At 36.9% G+C, this 27,120-nt stretch overlaps 1 protein-coding gene across 4 annotated transcripts in view; it reads right to left on the reverse strand.

Moving 5' to 3' along the window:
* Window positions 1-27,120, reverse strand: part of POLN (DNA polymerase nu) — a 93,217-nt gene that overhangs the window by 27,042 nt on the left and 39,055 nt on the right. For all 4 annotated transcript variants that reach the window (XM_032686500.1, XM_032686501.1, XM_032686502.1 and 1 more), the window contains 4 exons: window positions 26,350-26,427; window positions 25,807-25,921; window positions 5,579-5,661; window positions 1,522-1,653 (listed from right to left, as the gene is read on the reverse strand). In XM_032686500.1, coding sequence (XP_032542391.1) covers window positions 1,522-1,653; window positions 5,579-5,661; window positions 25,807-25,921; window positions 26,350-26,427 — 408 coding nt within the window. The remainder of the gene's footprint in view (window positions 1-1,521; window positions 1,654-5,578; window positions 5,662-25,806; window positions 25,922-26,349; window positions 26,428-27,120) is intronic.

The raw sequence follows: 27,120 nt of genomic DNA on the forward strand, positions 1-27,120 counted from the left end.
AAGAAGTCTTTTCAATATGTCAACAATTTCATTAAAAAACAACAGCAATATAGTAATAAATACAATAACAAATATCTTCATCAAAAATAATTATTTATGAGCTTATCATGTCTACATGGAATATCAGACATTCATAATACCTAAATAATATTAGTAGGGTGGATGCTGTTCACCTTTGAACTGCAGATAAAGAAAAATTACCTTAATATGACCTCACCAGGTTGGAATGTTTTTGTTGGAAAGTTAGAATCTGAGGTGGATTAACAAGAAAAATATTAAATAATGCTGATCTGCTGCAGATTTTTAGAGGTTGTACAGCCTAAAGAGGCTGCTCTTCTACCATTAATGGTTTAAAAAATGGTTGATAGACAGCAGTGCAAGGAGGAGTAAGAAGTAATTAGACAAGTGTGCCTTGACATTAGAACATTAGTCATGACACTCTTGTCTACGGAACTTATAAACCAGATTCTCTACCACAGAAGTTCGTTTATTGAAATGCATTCATTTTTAAGAAAAGAATGCTGCTATTTTAAGTAGATCATAAATATATAATAAATGTGTAATACTGTGTAGTATTTTACTAGGTATGTTATGTTGGGCTCAATTCTAGCTGAAAATATATTGTTCAGTAGCTTCACTTTTCTTGACTAACATTAACGAATGAAGGAACACAACTGCGTGACACAATGACAGCTCGTGCTTCCAGCAGATTTGTAGGCCCTACAAAGTACAAAAAAGGAATACTACCCATTTTCATGACTAGAAGTCAATTACATGTTTCTATCATGACATACAATGGTGGGTAATATTATATTGTAAATTTACTATTTATTTCTACAAAATGTCTTAGTACTGCGTGCCCTATTAAGAAACAAAAGAACTCAATTTTGACAGTTCTGCTAATTAGCTTTTAAAAGACAATATTTCAAGCAGCTATGTTTTCTCTCCTCAAATTACTGCACTCCTAGGATTCACTAAATATAAATGAATATGTAGACGAACAGCAAATTTGATGCAAGAAGAGTTTGCAGCTGCTGGCTCCAAGAAGCACTCTGCACACATCTGTCATCACAGCTACCACCTGAACTTCAAGCACATAAATTCTGACTGATGCAAATAAAAAATAAGTTTTAAAAAATTGGCTGTGTAATTGGCTGAGCTTCCACGGTCCAGCAGCCATGTAGCCTATTTATCAAGTAAAAGATTCCCTGGGCTTCTTTGTGTTAGAGTACATCATATGTCAAAATGACGCCGTGTAACTTGACATTAAGTAGGGTTCACTCTGAGAACAGATGTCTTACTCTGTTAGCATCTTTCTGAGAAAAGGCAGACAGGCTTAAGCAGCTCCTCTTAGGGTTAAAAAAAGAAACAAAACCCCAAACCTGATTCACCAAGAAATGATCTTCCATCTTTTTTATTGTATTACAACTATCAGAATTTGGGTTGAGCTGAATGTTTGTCTTCACCACTATCAAACAGTGCTGATCAGTACAAAAAATGTGGTCACAGACTTTGGATTACCTTTATTTCGGCATTGCTCAATGGTTTTCTTTGTAAATTCATGCACTTTCTTGTATTTTTGCATAAAACTCTCTATAAATTGACTGGCTTGAAGAGGAGTAATTCCCAAGCAGTCAGCAAGACGTTCTTTACCTGGTGGCAGAGAAATTATCTTTATTATGCAATAAAGCAGAACAGAAATCCACTATATACAATAGCACTGTTACATGCACAATTACTGGAATTAACTTTACTCAGCTCTCTCTGTGAAAGAGGATGGATCTGATATACTACAATCACATTTCAACAAAATAAATGTTTAACTCTCAGCTTGAATGTTTTACTGAAGTTACTGGACTAAGTATATAATTAATAAGAAGTATACCAGAATTATGTAATTAAGAAATTCCTAGTTAAAACTTATACCTATAACGTGGCTGAAATCTTTTGTTCACAGAATAACTCTGTGAAGCTTTAAGTATCATTTTATTAATTCAGAGTAGAAATCTGAAAACTCTGAAGAGTAGATAAAGACATGAAATCAATTTTAAACAAACACAAACATAAATGAAGATCTAAAAAGGAATTGAGATGTGTGAGGTTGAGTTTAGATAGAAGCTTTAGAGCTGGTGTCGAAATCACAAAAACTTAACTGCTGAAGCAATCAGCCTGAATTTAGAAAGGCTGTTAGGAGACTGAGCCCCATGGATTTCAAACAGGCTTCTCAATGTCTGTAAAAATCTGTGTCCAAGTTTTGAGATAAAAGGGTAGAAAAAAGAAAAGAAAAATCAGAAAAAAGTGTTTCAACAGAGAGAGAAAGGAATAACAGCTTTTGGACAGAATATAGGTACACAAGATATATTACGTTGGACCTAAAAGCACTTATAAAAATGTGGAAAAAACCTGAAGACAGTTTTTCAAAGTGTGAAAATATAAACTAAGAGCTACAGTTGAAACACATTTATAAACCAAACAGTTCCAGTAAAAATAAAACGTACATCAACATTAGTCATGTGAAGTTTGAAAGACAGATATATTTGTGTCAGCTGCACAGCAACACAGAACCAGCCCTGTGTCTGCAAAGAACATAAGCTGAGAGGCGACGTCTCAAGGCACAAAAGGCACAGAATAGTCCTTGTCACGGTAATACTGTCAAGAAAAATTATCTAGCACTTTTAAAAGAGAGAGGATTTCAGCCACCTAAATGCCAACACTGTCACTCTGATGTGCATTTCAGAATAATTCTGTAGCATTTTGTTCTCAGTCATGCCAGGATCTGCACTGAGCTGCAGGAACACCAGTCTGGACAAGGGACTAGAGGAAGACATTCACAAGACATCCAGGATGACACTTGCTGAGCTATTATAGGTCTGTACTTTTTTTTTTTTTTTTTTGACATCTAACTAATTTGGGTTTTCTTCCTGGGTCAGCAAATGATAAATTTATCTGCTAAAGCATATATTGCTAACAGCTAGAAGACTTCTGTAGCTTCCTTAGAGAACTGTAACATCTAAGTTTGTCCATGTTATCCATTTAAAGAACTATTAATATAGAGAACAAAGTATTGCATAAAATACTAGGAAAATTAAGGCACAAAATTAGCAAGGACATCTGAAAGGTCCCAGGGAAATACAGTTCCTGGGAAGCAAAAAGAGGTGAAGGCACAGCCACATAATTGTGTCAGATCATGTTCCACAACACAGGAGCATAGGCCGTGCCAAGTAAAGCCCAGGAGTGGACTAAAGCTTCCCTGAGCACTCTCCTTGAGTTATCTATGCCAGGGGAATTATTAGTAGCAGCCTGTAATTTTAAGTGTTCTCCACTCTGTAATACCATCTTTCAAAATTGAAAATAGCATTAGTTTTCATTTAAACACTTTGACATCCCTCTGTGTCAATTTATGGCATTGAACTGAATTAATTCCCCACTGTTCTGGGGAGCCTGTTCCCACACCCACCCACCCACCCTCTGGGGAAAGAACCTTTTCCTAATAACAAACCTTCTTTCTTTATTATCCCCCACAATTATAGAAAAGACCTTGAAAACATAAACCAAGGATAACCTAAAGCTAAGAAAACAAAAAGAAAAAAAATACTATTTACTGCATGACAAGTTTTCATTAACTCCTGTAAGCATAATAGAGGCAAGCTCCTCAGGGAATGTTTATGTAGTTTTTAATCCTAAAAGAAGTATTATTCACACTCTTCAGTTGTATCAAAATGTCTTCTTAATGAAAAGTGAGCCATCTTTTGAAGGGAGACAAACTGTGAATGGAATTCAGTCCATCAATTTCAGGTATCTAACAATTACTTTTTGTCAGCCCAGTTTCCATCTAAGTAGTTTAATGATATCATTTCATGTCTTAATTAGGAACTGATCACACAGCTAATGAACTGGAAACATCTTATTATCTTTGAGGTGCTTCAACTGCCCTCGTTTGAGAGAGAGGGACACAAAGTAAGTGAGTAAAGGAGATACTTAAGCGCTGCTGCACAAAAATGTTCAGTGGCTGTTTCAAAGCAAGCAAGGGAGTGCCAATACTGTGCTTAAATCTAATCATGGAAGTTCTCTATAGCATGAGTAGATAGACAAAGGTTTCACTGAGAGAGGCTCTAGCCCCAGTAACTGAGGCACTTCTGATTATATACAGAACTACAGGGCATTCAACTGGTGGTGATTCAGCCTGATTACATCTGGTATCTGCTGTTCCACCCACACTGAAGGGGATAGGAAATGTGCAGCATGTGCATTGGAACAAGGGGCAGGAGTGCTATTGCTTGCATTTTGTAAAATAACCCTGTGATGAAACCATTCAAGCTGGAAATGGGAGTCCGAATTTACATTGCAGGGAACAAGTGCTGGGCTTTTTTTAATGCAGATTTTAAACACAGATGTTTAAAATTAAATACAGCTTAATGTAAAAATGCAGGTGTATGCGTATATATATATTTAGTCTTATATGTGTGTATATAACCCACACACACCCTATACACAAAAGAGATATTCCGGAGAGCTCAATTTGAAGTGTTTTTCTTCCCTTCCCAGCTGAATGCCATAAACAATAAATTGAATGCCCTGGCCAATTCTGCCTTTGGTTCAAGGACTACTGGTGACTCAGTGCAAAAGATGGTTTAGAAAGCATCTCAGGAACCTGAGATGCAGCATTAAGTGTTTACAAGTTACATATAGCCTGCAGCCCAGGACTCTCACTTACCAAATGAGTTTTTCAAGTACTCATCTTCTGTAGAGCTTTTGGATTTCTCCAGAAGACCTACATAAAGTTTAGTCAGCTGTTCACTAAATCCAATTCACAACAGCTTGTAGGCTGATGATATACAAACATCTGTCTCCCCAGAAAAGGTAATTCTAACCATGCGTGAACCATTAGGAGAGCTGGGCAAAATTTAAGAAATGGTAGGCAGTTTTGGAAAGTACGTCGAACATCTTGACTTAACTGGGACCTGGGCTGGACTTAGGCAGGATGGGGAACAGTGGATTTTGGCAAATTTTCTGGATGGTAAAGAAATGGCAGTAAACATTTTACACTGTGAGGATGACCAAGCACTGGCACAGGTTGTCCAAGGAGGCCTTTCTCCAGCATTGAAGGCATTGAAAAGCCATCTGGACACAATCCTGGGCAACCAGCTCAAGGTGTCCCTGCTTGGACGTGGGGGTTGGATCTGATGACCTCCAGAGGTCCCTTCCAATTGCTGTCATTCTGTGATTCTATAAATGTGCTTTGAGACAATATTGGAGTTCTTTTAATCTCATTGCAGTTATTCTCATCTCTATCTAGATACTGAGAGAATGCAAAGTACACTCAAAATTAAACTCATTTTAGATAAAGCAAATTATTCAGTTACATCAGCAGCAAATAAATACAAAATCAGATAATCTTTGTATATGGCAATTTGATAATTTTGATACTGGGTAGATAATTTAATAATCCTTGATAAAAATAAAAAGGTAATACCCTGACAAATTTTTATTTATCTTTAGCAATTCAGTCCACTTACATAAATTATGTATAAAGTATAAACTTATTGCAGCTGGGTTTTTTTTGCTAAAAAATACCTACCTGCTCCATAAACCACGGAGTAAACTATACGCTTTGCTTGCTCTCTATCAGCATGTTTCACTTCTTCACTTGGAATACCTTTCCTAAACAAACAAACAAAAATCACACATTTTCAATTAAAAGTAATTTGTTACCCATGCAGAAAATTTATTTAAAGTCAATAATCATTTAATAACTACAAAATTGTAAGATGCGAACAGAAGCACTTAAAGGCTTTTGTTGTCAGCCAGGAATGCACAACTTCTATACAAATTTTGGTGGTGATAGTCCATAGTAAATGAAAATATTTATTTTAATCTTAATCTTCTCTTTTCCTTTTCAATCAAATTCTTGGCTAGGAAAAATCCTACTACTATATTATTAGTTCTTTAGATTGAGGAGAATTTAATATTGACCCATGAGAAAAAATAGATATTTCCAGCAACAGCATTTCTTTAAGATGTGAGAGCTTACAGACTCAAAGCATAAGTCTGACCTAAAGCTGGTTTTAAAAAGGCTATTATTAGGGCTTCACTAACAGGAATATCCAACCTTTCATCAAGAAATGACTGATAGAAGCATGCACTGAATCTATCCATATGCCTTACAGAGCTCCACAATAGTGGGGCTTCACAGAACAGCAGCACTGACTGTTTCTGAACCAGAGAGTGTAGTTACATCACTCCCAGCAAAGCATCATCCTGCCCAGTTCCCATTCACTGATGTAAACAGTCCTATGAAGGGCTAATGGATTTAGCAATGTGAAAAATAAAAAGCTGTGACTCTGCAATCAAGTGTGTGCCACCTTATCCAAATGCAGCTTCAGAAAGGATGCTGACATTATTGACAACAGAAAGCACTGAAGAATATTGATCACTTGGTTTAAAGGGAAGTGTATTGAGGGAAATCTCGATCATCTACTCACATTCTGAAAACAAATACCTACACAAATTGTATTTGGAACATGGGAGATGAATTGTTATCCGAGATATTTGATTACATCTGTACCCCTTGGGAATAAGTTTCCTCATGAGTCTGTTCCTTACAATTTGGTTGCATTTTTAAAACCAAAGTTTGCTGTCGTTTGTTATGAGGGGTTTTTGCCATGATAGATGCTTTGTTGTGAAAGTTTTGGCTAAAGTGCTTTGAGAAAATGTAGGTGTATTCTTGTGTATCTTCTTGAAGGAGAGTCTTTCACTATTATGATACTCAAACACCTAGAAAATCAGCAGAGCCACCAATTTTTGCTTACTTGGCCCATATACTGATTTTAGTCTGTGCTTAGTGCTGGTATAATCAGGCATTCTGAATGTTAAACAGGCAGGCTTTGAGTGCAATCAGATTTAAGAAAGTCCTTAGGGCAGTACAGATTTTTTTGAAGAAGAAAAATAAAATTGAACATAGTTTCAAACCTTCATCAGGCAAATAGTCTTCAGTTTTGCAGAAGCTCACATTGCTCCTTTGAATGCTACTAAATGCTCAAAGGTAAAATGGACTTTTCACTGCTCAGTTTAGCTAAGAAACGTGAGCAACTGGATAATTTAATACAGGGTTTTCCATATGTAATGAACATTATTCCCACTTAAGTCAATCATTCTGCTAGTTTGAGATTCTTATAGTTTATTTTCTTAGTTATGCCAGGTCAAAAGTTCATGGATCTCTTGAACAAAGTAGGTTGAGATTCCCAATTGTACCTGAGTAAGAGGACAAAGTGGCAATTGGAGCTAATAGGTGTAGAATTAGGAAACTAGACATCATTAAGGATTTCCTGAAACAATCTCCAGCAGAAAGATTTCAGGAATCAAAGAACCTGGCAGAAAACTATATAGACACTTGAGAAAGCATTTATCCAGAACCAGGAGAGAAAAAAGAATCTGGTAAGAGAGCTAATCTTACCTAAGGACCTTTCTGAGATGCAGTACCAAGACTGAAGAATGCTGAAACCAGGGAAACCATGCAAAATGTAATACTGCTTTCCTAGTACTGTATAATTTGATTTGCGTGGAAAAGGCAAGAAATAGGAAAACAGTAACAGAATTTACTTGCAGATTTACTGAAGTCAGAGGCTAGAGACAACTGAGAGGCACTGAATATGTCAGCTGCTCCCTTCTCTGAAAAAGAAGCGCTACAACAGAAAGAACACAGTGGGTAAGAAGTCATGTAGAGAAACAAGTTTCTGTAGGGAAACAAAATTCTCAGATCACGGTACTGAGGAAGACACAGGGTGAGACTTGCTGGGAGGGACTGGTGGTACTAGAGAAATTTTAACAGTGAAAGATGACACTAGAACTCAATTATGCGCACAATGAGAACTGCTGCCAGGATTTTGAGGATGATTATGCATTATCCAAACTTCAGCTTGAAAGGGCTGACTGGGAAAAACAGAAATAGTCTTATTGCTATAATCATGATTGGCAGTGTCAGCAATAACAATAAAACCTTGCCTAACACAATTATCAGTGCAGATGTACATGCATCATATACTCATGGCAACCCAACAGTCACTTTGCATTTCCTGGTCTGTGGTTAATCATGAAACATTGGGAAGAAATTAAAATTTCAGAGCTTTGTGTCAAATATTTCTTTTAATATAATGTTAAAACCAAAATGGTCAGTCAACACCTCCTAGTGTGTCAGTGGGAAATGTGAGCACTGGGCAGAGAGGCATCACATCTATCAAACTGAGTATTTGCAAATTCATGTACCACATGCAAGAACACATAATAATAAAGTAGGAAATTGCTATATAAATCAAAACTGCTTGAGCAAACAGAAGTCATTAATCAAAACTATTCATTCTTTTTCCTAATAAATGCTTTTTTTCTGCTTGTATTGACAATGATTGGTTTCTACTCAAATGTTTGATTCCTTCTGTAATACAGAGCAGCATTCCTGCAGTTTGAGTTAAAGGATATTTATTCCTTTGAAAAACAAAATTAAAGGGGAGGTGTGTAATTTCTCAGAATTGCAGCAGCCATGTTAGAAATCCCCAGTGGGCTTTCTGCTTCATCCTGTTTCCTCAACAAAATAATTTATTTTTGTTACAATTAATTTGTTTTAAATGGGTACTGTGAGAACCTATTTCAAGATAAAACTTTTTTTTTGTCTTTGGACTCATGGAACACCATAATGTTGAAAAGAAGACATTACTACCTGCTTATTTGTATAAGAAATTTTTAAGCAAGCCATCCAATGCATGAAAATACTCAGTGCTGAATTAAGGTAGGATGTAAAATAGATCCTTAATGGAAATGTATTTTTTTTTAATAAATTTGAATCTGGAAAAGGAAGGTGAATGGGTATAAAGCAGTCTCAGATGCTGGACAGTGGCACTGAGGCAGTGACTCCAGCTCACACAGCACCGTGTGGGCACCTGGACAAAGAATGTTATTGCAATGTTATAGAAACTGCTGTAGGAAAAAAGCTCAAGCGGAAAAAGAATTTGCTTCAGATTTTGTTGTGGAAATAGCACAATTCCTGAAGCCCTGCAAGAAATAAATACACAGTTACCAGTTCTAGCATGAAGTGTATTTTTCCATTTTATGACACCGTTCTCATTACTCGTTCCCACATATGCTGGGAAAAGTTCAAGACCATAATCAATATTTTTACCATCTTCAAATCTCCAAATGTGCAGTACTTCACCTCCTACATTCCTGTCCTTGCCTGCCTACTTGTCTCAGGTTATTTCCACATCTCTGACTTGTTTGTCCTTTACCTTGCTTTGTTTAGCACTGCTCTGCAAGTACTTTGCTTCATAGTACTTTATTTGATAGACATCTACTAGGTAGGAAAAAGAGCAGATTTCTGTGGTAGAAGACACGTTCAGGGTAGTAGATCTCATTATCCTGGGAAGGAATTAGCAGAGCTAAACAATCTGGAAAGGTCTGTAAGGACAGAAAAACAACTTAAAGCCACAAACTGCAGAAAATCTAATAAGCATTGTGAGAGTAGAGATATACCAAGTCTTTTAAAAGGTGGTTCTACTAAGCACTGGGCTGTATGCCTAAAAGGGAATAGCTGTCTTATTCTGAGAGTGAAAAAAATGGAGAAAAATTTTCTAGCAAACAGTATAGAAGGATATCATCAAATTATTTCCAAGAAAATAAGTGCAGATATGAAACAAAAAAAGGCATATATAATTTATTACTTTTTCAAAGCAAATATCTTGAATATTTTCATAATTTCTCCAAAATTCACTGTATCTTTTCATATATTAATGGGGTATAATGGACATCTCAAAGAGTTTCTACTGCATTAAGTCTTTAAAACACATGAATAACAAGTTTCTTTAAGCCCTAGAAAAAAAAATTAGCAATCATATTTGTTATTTTAAAAAAGCTTAAGTATAAAGTGGAATAACACATTTAATGCAGAGTAGAGATCTCAATGGATTTATTTTTACCTGTACTGAATATCTAAAAAAAATTAAAACAAATTTTAGGATATGGAAATGAGCTCACACATCATAAAGTATATGAACACATAAAAAAAAATTAAAAAAAAAAATCAAAGAAGCCACAGGGCATAAAGTTTGAGCAATGCCAAAATAAAACTTTGAGAACAGGTAGAAATAGGAGGAAATAAGTCTTAAAAGAATGCGATAAGACATTCCAGAATTTCTGAGAAACGCTGTATGGTGACGGAAGTCAACTGTTTATGCACAGGAAAAGGCAGAACAAACTTCTCAAACACAATATCTGGCAGACATGCATTGCCTTGATCTGCATTACATTCCAGCCAAGCTAAGCTCAGTCATAATAGCCACAAACTCTTGGCTGCTCTCTTGCATCTGCCAATTAATCCAAGTCCTAGCTGCGAGTTGTTGATGTGGGAAACGAGATGGAGTGCCATTAAATTCATTTTATATGTGGTCATTTATGCCCAATAAATGAGTGAATGTATGGGTGAATACACATTCGTTCATCTGGCTGCTTTTACAGCTTTTTTTATTTTCATCAGTGAGCTATATAAATCTCTCATTGTCAATCACCTGTTGATGTTTAATAGCAGATGAGGGTTTTATATTTTCTAAGTTTGTGCCTGGAACTTTGTGTTGGCATATGAAACAGGTACAGAAAATTTATGTTATTAGTGACAACTGCCAGCTTCAGAAAAGCTCTGTTTTACAGCAGCATCACCATTGGGTAGATCATGTAGGAGGTCAATTCTGAAAGCTCACTTGTTTCACACGCCTTATTATACCTAGGGCAAGCAGAATATCTACCACAATGCATGTGAGTATCCTAAAATTATGGAAAAGACTGGCCATACATAACCTAGTCCACTCACTGCTAATGCAACAGGCAAGAATAAACAATTTTTTTTAAAGCTGCTATTCCATGGCTCATGGAAAATGCTGACAAGGCTCAGGCATAGGCTGTCTCAGACAGTTGTGAGGTAATATGCAGAAGTGAGCTTGGAATTACTTTTGCATGGCTGATCTCTGTTACAAAGTACAGAAAAGGAAGAGGTTGGGAAACAGTTTCCCTGAAGACACTGTCATATCAAAATATATCACTACTTTTGCCTCATGTGTCGATCAAAGCCAGACTTAAGATACATCTAATGAGCCCATCTGAATGTTTTTATCATAAAGAGATGTAACCTGTAAGGTTTGACACAGAATGTCCAGTGAAAACCACACACACAACCACATGTATGTGCCTTGTATAACTATGAGGCATTTACACAACTATGTTCAAAACAAAAAGTAGGGAGATTGTCTTCCTGATATGAGCATAGAGACAGCAGGATGAAAAATTAAATTTGTCCAGTCTGCCCAGAAGAATAGAAATACAGTTAAGATACTTTTCAGAAATTAGGAAAGAAACCTCTCTGTTGCCCAGAGAAGCTGTGGACTCCTCATTCCTTTAGGTGTTCAAGGGCAGGCTGGATGGAGCTCTGAGAAACCTGGTCTAGTGAAGGTGTCCCTGCCCATAGCGAGGGGTTGGAACTAGATAGTCTTTAAGGTCCCTTCCAACCCAAACCATTCCAGAATTCTATGATTCAGTGATATCTACAAAGACAAAAATGCAGACTAACCTCTTGTCAGAAGTGAAACAGCAGGTCAACAGCTAACAGGAAGAGAAACCTTTCTGATGTAACTCACGTATATATTACTTTTTTATTTCATTGTTCTATCTATGTCACTTCTAAACACTTATCATGTCTGATTCAGATGTTATGTCAAATGCTTGCATCTGCATTTTTGTCATGACCTGGTTTGCATAAGTGAGATACAAGGTCACAGAATAACACAAAGAAACTCCTCACCCAAGTATATGCAGCAATAAATGAATCAACACATTATGGCATTAGGATACATTATCTAAAGGGCAATACAAAGGGTCCCCATCCAATACATATTTATTGCCACCCTGGCACTGAGAGAGGCAGAGTTGCCTTCCAGTGTCCACTGCTCATGTTGAAGAACCTTTGGCATGGATCTCTCATGTAAATATAGGGATCATGTACTTATAAACAGAGGGGAGAAGGTAACTCCCATTCAGGAGTTCATGTTTTATTTAGTTTAGAGGTTTTTATAAAAGCTTTTAGTTGTGTTCAGCTTATCTGAATGAAAGACTACAGCACTCTCTGCTTGATGCCATCCTACACAGAGTACACCAGCTCTGATACGTTTTTTAATCGACACTTTTCCTTTTTCGTATGCCACCCTTCCAAACTGTGGTTTTATTTATTTTATATGTGTTCAGCACCAGAAAAAGCTTTACAACCCCTATAAAACACTTTCGCAAGAATCCAGAAGCTCTTTAAGAGTTTAAAACTTCTTCCAGCAGGTAATCATAAAATAATTTATTTTGTCTGATAGCCTCTACAGCTCATTGCATGAAGATTTATTTCATTAGTCCACAACCTCCTCTTAAAGAGCATGATATCTAGTTTTCATGTATTTTACAGAAGATAAAGACATGTCTTTGCAGTTTCCTCTGAGGGCCAGAAGTCTTCTGTTGTTACATTTTAAAGTAGCAGGGAACCAGATAAAGAAATTGCAACAAGGTCATGTCATAAATTATATCTATCATCAGTAACAATTTGTGGAAAGATTAATTTGGGAGTAAAGTGATCCATTATCTTTATTAAGATATTTACCTTGCATGTTGCTGCCATAGATATCGGGTATTAAAGAGACAAATTAGATAGCACTTAATTTTCAGTGCTCTTGACAAAAAAGGTCACTTACAGATTTTTCTTGAAACGTGCACAATTCTGGACATCTGTCAGCTGGAACAGAAAGTCCCTGACACTCATAAGGGTGCTTGAAAAAGCACATCCAACCCTGCAACCTTTACCTTTTCTCTCCTTCACTCCTGCAGGAACAAACAATGGAAAGGGCTTTCTTCTCACATCCATACTCTCTCTTACATAGTGAATTACATGGACAAGTGATATTTATTTCTGAGTCATGTGATTGCTGAAGGAATTTATTAACTAGAGGGCAGTCTTACTTTAGGATATTTGGGTCTACAAGTACAGAAGAGAAAAAGTCAGGTAACTAAATTACATCTTCAGGTGTGAGCATCAACAGTGATCCCATCACTGAAAGATCAAATAAATGTAAGTGGATTAAGGGGCCCATGCAAATTGGGATGGCATAAAATTTGTCAGAGGCCACTTGCGTAACACAATAATGTCAGAGACTGAATGCAAATCAATGGTCTTAAGAGTTCTTTCTTCACTTATCACATACACTTTTCACACTTTTCTTCAAGAGGCTTCAAATAGTTAAGAAGGAACAGAAGCCATTTTGGGAGATGATACAGGCAGCTGCAGCAGGGTATCAAATAATTACACATCTCAGACCTGTTAGAAGCCTCATAAAGAAACAGATAGGCCTTCAGAGCAGTCTTTAGACAAATATCAGAAAAGTGAAACAGAAAGAACAGAGTTCTCAATATATAATCAAAAGATGAAGTAATGTCATCTCAGACATTAAACAGAACGAAACATGGAGCTATAATATTGTTTGCTCGGGAAAAGGAAGTAGGGGAAAAAGAGAGGAGGTGTCATACTACATCAAACTGCACCCACACAGCTCAGAAAAAAACCGAGAAACAAACATTGAAATATCTTGGAACGGCAATCAAAAAAGGAAGAAATCAGTCATGCTATATATAAGGGTCTTGAGCAAATGGGTTCTATAGAGGGAGATGAGATACTTCATATCCCATCTCTTTCAATCTTCACTCTTGCAGCTTAAGTTTGCATTACGTCTATGATCAACACTGAATTAAAGGCAAACATAAACGTGAAGAATGAATTGCCCCGGCATTTTTCATTTCTTCAAGATTTATCTCAACACTAAAGTTGAAGTTGAGTTAAATGAAATAAAAGGAAACATTTTACTGAGCTCTGGAGTGTGCATTTTATCAAAGTCACTCTAGAAGGAGAAGACTATTTGGAGACAGAGTTTCATGCACAAGAAAGCTTCTCTAAGAAATTAGCAAAGCCAAACGTTATCAGACACCATGGAAAAACTGAGGACTGTCCAGCCTCCTCAGAGCTTGCTTTCTCACTAGCTTCCATGTTAATTGTGGTGGTGGCAATTCTAAAACTTTATTTTTCATTTATTCTAGAAGGCTAAGAAAGCATTTAATGGCAATGATAATACGCCACCAATGTGACATAAAATTAAGCTGTCTGGTTAAACTTCTACTTAATTACCTAGTTTATTTAAAGCTACTGTTTAGCTCTTCTAAAGACAAAAGCCATTATGCTTCCTGAAGACTTTATTCCCTCTGCCTTATTATCTGCCAGTCTAAACTAATGTCACAGCTGCCCTTCTCCAAGAAACTGTAAACTACAAGGTGAAATTTCCATAAGCTGCCATACAGACAGTCTGTCAGAGTGCAAAGTAAGACAAGTGTTAAATTTCATTAATATCAACCATAGCAAGTGAGCTTCCAAAACAGATAAAAATTGCTTTGCTGCAAAACTAACACTGTTAAAATATTCCACATCAACACCCATGAGTGTTGAACTTGAAGCTTAAAATGTTTTCAAACTCTGACTCTGACAAGGCAAACTGAACATCCTACCTTTTTACCAAATTTCAGCATTTTCATAGTTATTTTCACAGTCATTTTCATAGAATCACAGAATGGTTTGGTTTGGAAGGGACCTTAAAGACCACCTTGTTCCAACCCCTCATCATGGACAGGGACATCTTCCACTTAACCAGGTTGCTCAGACCCCCATCCAACCTGGCCTTGAACACTTCCAGGGATGGGGCATCCACAACTTCTCTGGGCAACCTGTGCCAGTGCCTCATCACTCCTTGAGTAAAGAACCTCTTCCTAACATTTAATCTTAATCTCCCCTCTTGTAGTTTAAAACCATTCCCTCTTGTTCCATCACTATCTGTCCATGCAAAAAGTTGCTCTCCCTCCTTTTTATAAGCTCCCATCACATACTGGAAGGACACAATGAGGACTCCTCAAATCCTCTTTTCCAGGCTGAACACCACTAGCAAATAAGCTCTTTCACAGAGTCTAAAGAATAATAAATATTACTGCTTTCTGTAACCTATTTCATTTGCAAATAAGAATTGTTATAGAGTAGAATTTTTGTATAAAGTAGGGGATTAAGAATTAGAAACAGAGAAAAGATATAATAATTGATCACGGAACAACTAGGAAACAGCGTGGTTTGACTGTGGAAAAACAAACACAATTTCAGGAATTGTTTGGTCCAGAGCTACAACCATGACTGGGGCAAATTTACCACTCCAGATTTTGACTGCCAGCAACCAGGGACATCCCTGGCATTCATTTTATTAAAATACAGGTAGTCTCTCTAGTCAATACGTTGCTTTTTATTCATCATTCTGACAGTTCAGTTTCACGGTTGTTCCACAATTTAGTTGTGTTTCTGAACCATAATACAAGTATTCCTGAGACTCTGCTCTGGTGCAGAGATCTCAGAGCCATCCAGCAAAGCTGATCTTGGGAACTAAAGCAGTTTAGCGAAAACAGCCACTGAGGCTCGTTTTCCTTGCCAAGAAGAAATACAGATCAACATACATGGAATTCCATGTAGTCATAACTAGCTGCTCCTAACACTAGTTTATTAAGGTATTTTGATGACAAATACCCTAACAAAGCCTGTCTTGTCTCCTTAAAGAATGAGGGTTGAGAACACTGTTGATGGCCTTCCTAAAGTATTTCTACAAAGCACACACTGGGGGGCAAAGAGATTGAATAAAGCTAATGGGCAACATTGGCAAGAATAATTTGGGTGTGTAAACTGTAGGAATAAATATCAGGTCGAAAGTAAAAGGTGTTTTTCTAGACAGAAGAGGAATGGGTTATTCAACATCTCTGCAATAGCATTATGTAGGTTAAAACTTCTTCTGAGACCCTATCAGTCTATGAAAGGAAGTTTATGACACTGTCACCTGCAACAATATTACGACCAAAAAGGTTTTTTTGGTCTTTTACTGCTGTGTAAGACCAGGCACACCAAGCACAAAGCACTAACCAGCAGTGTCAGAGATCCTGCCTTACTTTTTCCTAAAGCTTCTTTTCTGAATGCTTCTCCCTTTCTTAATAACTGCTGTCACCTTGCCAGCACCTTTTCCTCTCCCAAGAGAACACATTAATTCTCAGAGGAATTCAAGCTTATACTGGAGTACATCACAGGTTTAAAAAAATTCTCAAAAACAATCCTAAGAAATCTGCAGTGATACACCTGCAGGAGCTGCAAGTGGTACAGCCTCACTCAAACTATTCTACCAAACAAGTTGTTATTAAACACCAGATTCATAATGAGTAGTATCTGCACAATTAGATGTGTGCAGAGCACCTGTCCCTGAATGTCACTTGATTTGAAGGAGCATGCCTTCCCATTCAGACTGAAATTGGGTCTCTCTCTCTGAACTTCATGTAGGAAAGAAATTATTGACTCTGCACTTCTTATCAGTAACACTCTGAATAAAAGAAGATGCAAAACACAAATGAGAGACGTTTTAGATATTGATCAGTATTAAAATGATACACATACTGCAAAACTGCTTTTTCAGAATCTATTTCACAAAATAAAATAAGTAGAAGCCTTGAAACTAACTAAAAATTGTAATAGGATTACAAAACCAGCAAATCCAATGATAATGAAAGAAAAGTTAAATTAATCCTCAGTGCACCTCCTAGCAGGCAGCTCTGAGTTTGGGACCTCCAGATTTACAATGAATCAATACTGGCTGAGTTACACAGCCAAACCTCAGAGCTGAAAGATCACAACACGGTCATACATTTCTAAACAGAGACTTCAGCAGAGATACTCAGTTACACTTATTTAAGGGGGTTGCCATGTAATACACAGGAAAACTTTACCCTCTTCAAAGGCAGGATTCTAGAAGAAACCATAAATACTGCACAGTGAAGAGCAGCCATGTCTCTCTAATTTGTATTAATACTGCAAAACAGTTTCACCATCTTATACGTGCTCAATGGCATGGAACGTCTCTTCTTCATTGCAACTCCAAAAAAACCAAAGATATTGCCATTTTGCAACAGATGAAGTGAAATTAATTAATTCAAACTCATTTTAGACCTGACATTAAACTCATAAAAAGTGGAGAAATAAATCTGAGAGACAATATGTCAAATAAAAACACCTGAATAGAAGTGCATGAAATAGCCTGGGCTACCTAAAAAAAATGTTTAGATGAAGATGGAGCTCTAAGACTCCTAAACTGGTATAGTTTATTATTTAGACAAAGAACAAAACTAAGAGATCTCTACCTAGGAGAGAGGGAGCTGTGTAACCCTGTGGCTGCATCTTGTAACTGTATGTCTGCTAAAGGGGATGGGAGGAGAGCTAAAGCTCTTTCTGTCTCCTCGGTAGAAATCCACCTGGATAAGCATGATTATTTAATTATTCCCTAATCACCTAACAAACATCCAGGTGACATGTCTTGATTAATAATGACTCTTTCAAGAGCTTGCTGATAATATTTTCATAAAATTAATATAGCAGGACAAATATTCATATCTGTTTAAAATGCATTTAGCTACAGATGTGTTTTTTGCTTCTCAAAGGTCTGTTTATCTCGACCGTGATTAACTGGTCTTTGATCTTGCTATCTAAATAGGCAGCTTAACTGAATTCCAAGCCTGCTATACCATACATTTATGGGAAGCAACCTAAAAGACTATTTTGCCAAGGATGAATCTTTAATCTATTTGAGTAAAAGAATGTATTTGAAACAAAGTTGTATAAAACGGGTATGGGCAGGTGTATATATATTTACTCAGCCTACCACCAAACATTTGTGCAAACTTATACTTGACCTTATCTTTTTCAAACAGACACAGTATCTTTTTGTATAATTCAGTCCATGAGGAATTATTTTGATTAATTTCAGGAATATCCAAAATATCCCTGCTTATTTCCTGTGTCCTTCAGAACTCAGCAGGGTATCAACAGATAGAGCTATTGTCAGGAAGTATCCTGAATTGCCAAGTGGCTGGAAAAACAAGAGTCCCTATTTTGACATAGTTCATACTGGACCCACAGCATGCAACAGTTTGTCACACCTTGCCATTATTAGATATAATCAGTTCCTTGAGTCCCCTGCTTGGCAGGTGGTAAAGAAATAAAATTTCACACTTCCTGAAGGAAGACAGTCTGTGAAGAACAAAACAACCCTTTCTGTACTGTCAACTTTTTATTCAAACCTTGTTGAACTTATCTTAAAAAAAAAGACAACCCAAAACCACCACCAACAAAAAAACAACTACCCCAAACAAAGAACTCCCCTCCGTATTCTCCTTTCAATATGCTAATTCCTAGTAGTTCTGTGCTTTGTTTCTCTCTAGGCTTTTTCTCAAGTAATTTCCAATATTAGCATGTCAGTCTCTTAAAAAAACAGTTCACAACAGATTTTACCACGATCCCACATAAACACCAGCTCAGGAAAGATGGACTTTCACGTTCAGAACAGTTTATAACCAGTCTGCAGTTACCAACATTACTGGAAATGAAGTGTTTGAGTTCCCCTGATTCTGGTAAGAGTAATGTAAGCTAAAGACCCTTCCATGTCTTAAACCATCAGCCAACCAATTCCACACTATAAAAATGGAAAGAAATCGTTTTTCAAACTGATTAGTGGTAAAGAGTTTATAAATCCCTTGGAATTCCATGATAGTTACACATTTCCCTATTTTACATATAAACTGTAATTGCTAAAAAGAAATAATGAGACACATCCTCTTATCTGCAGCCATTTTTTCTTAACTCTGAAAGCCACACAGGCTCAGGTGAACGGTTATTGTGTCCAGTACTTACTAGAAGGTAAATTCAGTACCTGGAAGACGCATGTGTATTCATGCTGTTCTCCATAATCACACAAAAGAAAGCACTGATAGCATGAATATGAGGAAACAGATGACAGATGAGAGAGGAGGGAGCATTTTGTGGTTTGGATTTTACAAAACATCTCAATGTGAAACGAGCAACTAGGCCACTATCAAATTCTTCAGCCTTCTTTCAAACACTGCCATGAGTGTAAGCATTGTACACAACTGTCACAAATCATCCTTTCATTGGTATAATCAGAGCAAATATCACCCTTAAAGAGTATTCACTAATTACCTTGATACTTTAATTCACCAACAGCAGTTAATGTGCACAGGTTAAATTACAGTTCAGAGGTTGAAATTAATACTTTAAAGAGAATGCCAGTTTTCATACTAGAATGGCAGCAGTTATCAGATTATTCAGGTAATTACCTTTTAATACACAAATACATCTGCATATTGAACAGTATCAGAGATATTCCTCTACTATATAGTACAACATAAGTATTTTTAGTAGAGATTATTTAAATTTCTCTACTCTATTATTCTTTATATCCTTTTCATATTCTCTGCAGAATATAAGGAAACCTCACTGCACATGGGCTAATTTTTTGTGTGTTCTCTGATTCATATTTTATGATTTCCAAACTGGAAAAGAGTACAGAAGTTAAAACACTAACCCACAACTGTCCAACAGTTTTATCTACAAAGGCATTTTTCTGAGGCACAGGTTAACTTGGATATTATTACAATGAATTTACAGTGGCCCAACAGACAACCTAACATAGAATATATGACAGAAAATACCCAGGTAATTTATCACTATGTGGAAAAGTTTGTGCAGACGGACAATTATCTTTCTGCTCACACAGAAATGAAAATACACAGTTAATAGTAGTAGTAGATTTATGCTTGCAAGTAGATCATATTGTAAGCAATTTACTAAATATCTTTCTTAATTCCTCCCCTTCTGAAATAGCAAATATCATCTAAAGAAAAGGCATATTTACCATGAAAAGATAACATTAAATGAACACAAACAATCTAGAAACATTATTAAATCTCAGAGAAATAATGTGGTCAAGAGAACATTTTTTGTTTCATATGTTAATATTGTTCCTAAAGACTATAAGTCACCCGGTATTCCCATAATTAAATTGCTGGATATAGAAGTTCTGGACTTTCCCTTCAATCCATTTGTAAAGAGTCTGCTTACAGGGTCTTTGAACCTCGTGGTTTATGAGGATATAGAGTCTACATGTTTTACAGCTTAATTCATAGTTAGAGTTTAGAAAGGGCAAAATGGTTTCATAAATCTGCTAGGACACTTATGACAAACAGATCTAAGCAGAAACTAAGAAGATTAGAGATGGCAAACATATCTTGTTGGCACTTGCCAATGGGTGCCTTAGGAATCACTCACTAGGTAAAAGCATAACCCAGTAATAATTTTCTACAGACTAAAACATAAAGCAGACACTTGAAGCTCCATCTACCAACTTAGTTTGACCTGGCTACTGGAACGATGCTTCCTTAGAGCAGTAACCCTACATTTATTTTTTGGTCAGTTCTCTATGACAGTCTCAGTGAAAGTCCATCTCTTACAAACTTATACTGGCACTTCCATAAGGAACTGTGACACCCAGACAAATTTCAAGAAATTACTGTGGATGCTTATATCCAAACCAGCAAACCAACCCCTTTCACTCCATTAAGAGGCCCCATAATTCTGGATGTCCTTGAATTCTCTGGGTACCTCAGGAACATTTCCCTCCTGACAGTTCAATAGCCTCCCAAAATTCTACATTGTGCACATGCTCATCACAGACTCACTTTGAGCCCACTTGACCTCCTCAGTGATTCCTGTAGGACTCAATTTCAGAAATGTGATCACATTGAGAGTTTCTGGCTATCAGGTTTGAATTGTTGACTTTTTCTTAGTGTAAGGTGAAGAAGGTGCCACTCTGGAATTGTTGCCTGGCCTCTGAGGGACAGTAACTCACTTGTCTCTTACCTGATGGGATTCACATCCATAACTCTGCCTCCCAGTCACACGGAATTAAAGCACACTAATTGCTAGACCACAAAGTAAGTTGGCATCCTCCAAGATCACACAGAAATAGGACTACTGTGCAAAAAACCCAAACCAAACAAAAAACCCCAACACAAAAACAATCAATCCCAAGCCACCCTAAAACAGCAAAAAACCCCCTGAGTTCAGAAGAAAAAACAAACATGAAAGTACCCACTATTCTATTTAGAGTACTCAGGTGAGAGTCATAAATATTTGATTTTGTCCTTGTAGCTACTATTAACAAACAGAATTAAACAATCATTAAATAAAAACTAATAATCTCCCAGTGGGACTGAAATAAAGAAATCCCTTTTTCAACTGAATGTTCTAAGCAATCTGCAATAAAATCACAGTTTCATAAAAGACAGTTGTGAGAGAGACTGAGAAATTGCCTCAGCTATCCTTGGAAATATCTCTCTAATTGTCTCATTCCTTCCAGTGATGGAAATTCCACAGCCTTTATAGATAATGCATCTCCATATTTATCATCTTTAGTATTCAAAAGACTTAACTGAAACACCTCTTACAACACTGTGAGCCAACTCTCTACCCAACTCTCTGCAATAACCTCCTATATATTTGAAGATTTTTATCATGTGTTTATCCTGTCTAAATTTTATCTTTTCTCAAATAAAAAAATACAACTATTTCAACTGCACAATATTTGCTGAACAGACTCTCAGCTTCAACATACAAAGTCTGGCCTTGCTTGGTGTTTTCCTGCGAGGAGAGAGTTGAATACTCTAAGATTTAACAGGTTGAACTGAGGTTTCCAAGCACTCAGTTTTTATAAAATAAAAGCTGGGCCACAGCCACTAGAAAAGAGTGAGTCCTGCTCTTTTTTTTTTTCGAAGAACACTACCTATCTAGCAGGTATAGAGTTTGAACCACTGGTGTCCTTGTCATTCTGTTCCAGCTTTCTAAGAGGAGCTCAAATGCAAACTTCTTTGATTCGAATATTTCATTAACCTCTCTTAGATGGCTCTGTGGTCAACACAGAGCCTTTTTCACCCTTTCAGATGCACATTTTGGCACTGAATACAGAGCTTGGCAATCCAACATTGGGTTTTGTGTTCCATTTCAGGTTCAATAACCTAAAATATAGGACATAAATATAATTTGCAGATATCAGAGATGTCTGTAGCAAACACTGGAACACAGTGACAACATCTCCAAGATTAAAATGACTAAGTCAGTTCAGGGCCATAAAATATAGTTGCATTAGTAAGGCCAGGCTGCCCTCAGGACCCTGTGCTCTGCTGAATGCAGCTGAACTTGTCACTATTGGGGATCTCCAGTTCTCTGAGACAGATTCTAAAGAAACAGAGGAAAGGCCCTGCCCACATATTATAAGCATAGCTTAATGCTTGAGTCACAGGAATTCTGAAGCAGTACTAGCCCAGTTCAAAAAAGCACTCAGGAAGGAAAGTAGGTATAAGTTAAATAGGATGAAATCACGTATTTATGGTGTGCTTAAGTGCTTACCTAAATCAAGATACTTCTCCTGGATTTTGACCCAATATGGTCAATATGAGCATATACTGTGATAGAGGAACAACAACTTACTGAGATGGGTGACAAAGGAACAGTTTGAAAGGGATTGGTAATCATTGAACCTCTAATTAAGAAATAAATCGTAGACTACCTAAAAGACTGCAAACTTTGTTTTCAGCATCTAAATCACTCTGAAAGTGATTTTAAGATATGCCCATCAACAGCATTTTAAATACAATTACTTATTTTTCATTTATTGTGTAAAAGCTACATTAAAGAAGTGAGAGCAATGTCATGCTGAGATCTGTTGTCATTTGGATGTCTAGTGGCAGTTAGGTCTCTTGGCTGGTCAGACAGCTGCCAGGACAGCTCTCGTCACCGTTACCACTGGGATGGATTTGGATTTAAAAGGGGTATAACTCTCACAGGGCATCAAGACAATATAACCAAGGTGATCTTGCAGGTAGCTGGAATCCATTATATTATGAATTTTCAAAAGTTTAGGCAAGCCTTGAAACTCTGCCATGTGTTCAGTAGCAAGTATGTCATTAACATAAAGGATTCTTTGCCTTCTTGTAATAGCAGATGCTGACCTGTCTTTTCAGGATTTCTATTCATAAGCCATAACACAATAATCACTGTAAGATAATTGTGGTAATACCTCATGATCATCATCACAGAGACAGGAGAACAGTAGGAACAGTACTAAGTATGTAAGAGAGAACATTAAAATCTATTTCTATCACAGTTTTAGCTGGGGTAACTACGTTAGATGACCAGAAAATATATTGGCTGTACAAGGCAGAGATGAGCAATCTGGTCAAGTGCAAGATGTCCCTGTCCATGGCCGGGGGGTGCAGTAGATGATCTTTAAAGGCCCTGTCCAACCCAAACCATTCTGTGTTCCTGTGGTAGTCAACTGCAGCTTCTGAGGGTTTTATCTGAACAGCAATTTCAAGACAGTTCTGCCAAAGAGAACACACAATACTTAAAAAGGTGTCTACAGCAAACAGACAAGCACAGTGCAGGGAAGCCCAGAATGGTGGAGGCTGTGTCACTCCTGAAATGAGCTGTCCCTGTGAGCTCTCCACAGGAGCACAAGATCCCAGCGCAGTCCTGTGGAGAGGTTGCATCTCAGCTGGGTTAATAGGTTGGGTGTGGTGTTGCACATGACACTGAATTTTAGCATGAATGTTAGTACCTCCACTCAGCCTTTTCCTATAAAGTATAGGCATACACTTTATAGACATATCTGGGCTGACACATCCTTATGTACCTCTACCCTGCATTGTTGACCAGTGTAAAGATTCCATATGAATGATGTTTAATAGAAACGTGGATCCAACAGGTTTCCAAGAGGGATGCACCTCTAAGGTCCCAGGGACAGGCTGAATCACAGTACAGCATGCCTAACCAAATTATGAAAGGAAAGCTTTTATACATAAGAGATCTTAATTCAATCAGAAACTCACAGAGCTCACCTCTTTGCAGAAGATGCTCACCATGTGTATTCATTGCCAAATGCTATAAAAAGCCTGTAAAGGTTTTTCAAAAGGTTGGATTTCAGATAGAAGGTTTTAACCTGAAGGCAGCTAAGGAATGGAGTTACATTTTAGTGGAGAAGTCATGAAGCTTAGAAGAAAAAGTGAATAAACTGGTATAAAACTTGGCTGGACTCTATAGTGTGGCTCAGATTTCTGTCCAAAATGCAAAACTCCAAGGTGAATTCACTAGGAGCTGATCCAATAGGAGGAATTCAATTTGTCAGAACAAACACGGACTCCTACATTTGAGCTGCCCACCCCAAATCCACTTTGTTCTCAATGGTGAGAAGTCACTTTTAAGGTGCAATCGATCTTACTACACAGGGGACATCAACAATAGGTCAAATGAATCTCTCCAAGTACATGACAAATGTCCAAGTTTAGGTGAGATTAAACACATCCTTCATGTTTCTGTGATTAATAACAGTCATATAATAGATCTGACAAAAGAGTTTCTTCCAAGCATTAGCTTTCCTGAAGCTTAAGAGAAGAGACAGCAGAATCATTATGCAATGATTTTGTAGACACACCATGACAATTCTGTCTGATAAAAATATTTGCCTGTAATATTTCATTAAATTTAAAGTTACCATGCAGCAACTGTAAGAGGTTGACGGCTGCCAAGAGCTGTGAGATTGCTGAATTGAATGGTATTTCTGGAGCCGTGCCCAGAGTTGAGACAAAATTTGACTCATCTTCATGCATACATTTCCAATAAACCACCAAACTAAAATAAGGATTTAATCCCATCACGAGGTTCCAGTGATATCATCTAGAGCTAAGAATTTATTATAGGATCAATAGAAGTTTCTATAAGCAACTCCAAAATAAAGGTGATCTTTCCATAGCTATGTTTGTTGGAACGTTTGTGGTCTTGAGTCGTGTTCTCCCAGAACACACATGCCTCAAGCACTGATTCAGTTGTTGGTAGCAGGATAATTATAATTTGAGCTCCATTTTGTTTCTTTGCATGACTTCAGAGCGTATTAGAAAATATGTCCCATCCCTGGAAGTGTTCAAGGCCAGGTTGGATGGGGTTTTGAGCAACCTGGTCCAGTGGAAGGTGTCCCTGCCCATGGTAGGGCCTTGAAACTAGATGGTTTTCAATGTCCCTTCCAACACAAGCCATTCTAGGATTCTAAGATTCTTTGAACTACTTAAGTGGGTAGGAAATACTGTGGTTGGGAAGGCTATGTCTGCAAATATTTAGAAACTGTAGGATAAGAACGGAGCTGAATCAATCATATCTATTTTTGCTTTCATTTTCAGCTAACAATCTTCCCACAAAAAATGGAGATAAAAAAATAAGATAGGGAAACAAAGAGAAAATAAGAACATTGAATGACATTTACATGACTTCACTCTGTTCAGACAGCTTTATGTTACAGCATTTTATTCAATCTTTTTCTGACCTGTTCAAACTGGACATCTATCCTGTCACTTATTGAATGCTCAGGAGCTTTTGAGCACAAGGGGAGTCCCAGTCTCAAGTGAGATTTTTAGGCATCATCATCATCATCTGAACAACAATAAGAAACACCTTCAACAACTAAGTAACTAATAGTCCATCTTTTTTTTTGATAGTTAGTCTTTCGATCTGAATACTGAAGAAATCAGTAAAGAATAATCTGGCTATGGAGATAAGAATTTATTTTTTTTTAAATTACTGGAGTAACACTTTTTCCAAGTCATCCATAGATAATAAAATAGATACTGTAGCAAAATACAGTCTTTTGTTATTACACAGTAATACAATAGTTCAGGTTATACTTACTATTTTGTGTAATTACTATTAAAATATGCAACATTTATTCTTACCACTGAGAAGCCAATGTGGAAAATATATCAGTGATTTCAGGTTCTTGGAACAGTTTCAAAAGTTCTGGTTCAGATGACAAGTCAGCAAGGATCCTTAACTCAATATGAGAAAAATCTAGAAAACAGAGTGTTAAAATGAATCTATCACTCTAAAATAAAATCATACCTGCATTTTAACCAAACCATCACAAATTAAAACATAAGCCTGGAGTGTTCAATCATTTCCTCATGTTCAAAAAAGACAAATGCCTGTAAGAAGCTCATCCTTAAGAAGTTACATTCCAGCTATGGATCACAAGGTGCCTGATTCCTTCATTATCTTCATGTGCCAATTAATCTTATTAGCTCTTTGTTTCTACTGACGAGGCTTAAGTATCATCCAGTTCTGAAGCATAGTAAGGAGTACACATCATACAACAACATTAATTGATACTAAGGGATTTGACAACCTTGTAAAATATGTCACCCAAAGGAGAGGGGAAAAAGAAATGACAGAACTGCGAATATTAACATGCATGAGAACAATGACACAGACTATCTCACCTGCTGCTAAAAATGTACATCCTTTTTTTGAAACAAACAATGTTCTTGGGGAAATAGTTACTATGTCCTCTTCTTTTCCTAGAGAAGAGATAGGCATTTAGGTACCAAACACCAGTCCAAAAATACTGTGTTGAAAACCATAGGAGTTTGCAAATGACTTACCAAACACACAACTAACACCACAGAAATGGCAGTGCAAGCAACCTTGCAGAGTAAAAACTGCCAGCATCACAATTATTTCTGTATATCAGTCATGTACAACTTTATCTCCACCATACTCATCCTCGCAGTACTGCTCACTTCCTTTATCAAATCTAAACCCTTCCCAAAACACGAGGTAACAAATATCTGCAATAACTAACATTATTCATGGATCACTTAGTAAAGGAGGCATTCATAAAGAAGGGTCTATAAAAATGAACTTTAAAAAATGTATTTTCTTATCTTTGAACATGCTGCAGCAACGTGTTAATAATCAAATTCTGAGTTACAGGTGGTAGGGGAATATGATATTGAGAACATACAGCTGTCACAGGCATCCAGATTGTAATGATAGAAATCCCCAATAATATCATGAAGTCATAATGTACATTGATAAGGTACTAGAATCTGAGGGCATCCTGGGAATACCACTTGATTTGGTGTAGAGAAGGATGGTAGTTTGAAATGTCACAGAACCAATCTAGTGAATATAAAAGTGGAAAAAATAAGTGTGTCTTGATACGGGAAAAACTTAGAAACTACATTTTTGAGAAGCACATATTATATAGG

The sequence above is a fragment of the Chiroxiphia lanceolata genome, chromosome 4 (genome assembly GCF_009829145.1).
Source record: "Chiroxiphia lanceolata isolate bChiLan1 chromosome 4, bChiLan1.pri, whole genome shotgun sequence".
NCBI lineage: Eukaryota > Metazoa > Chordata > Aves > Passeriformes > Pipridae > Chiroxiphia > Chiroxiphia lanceolata.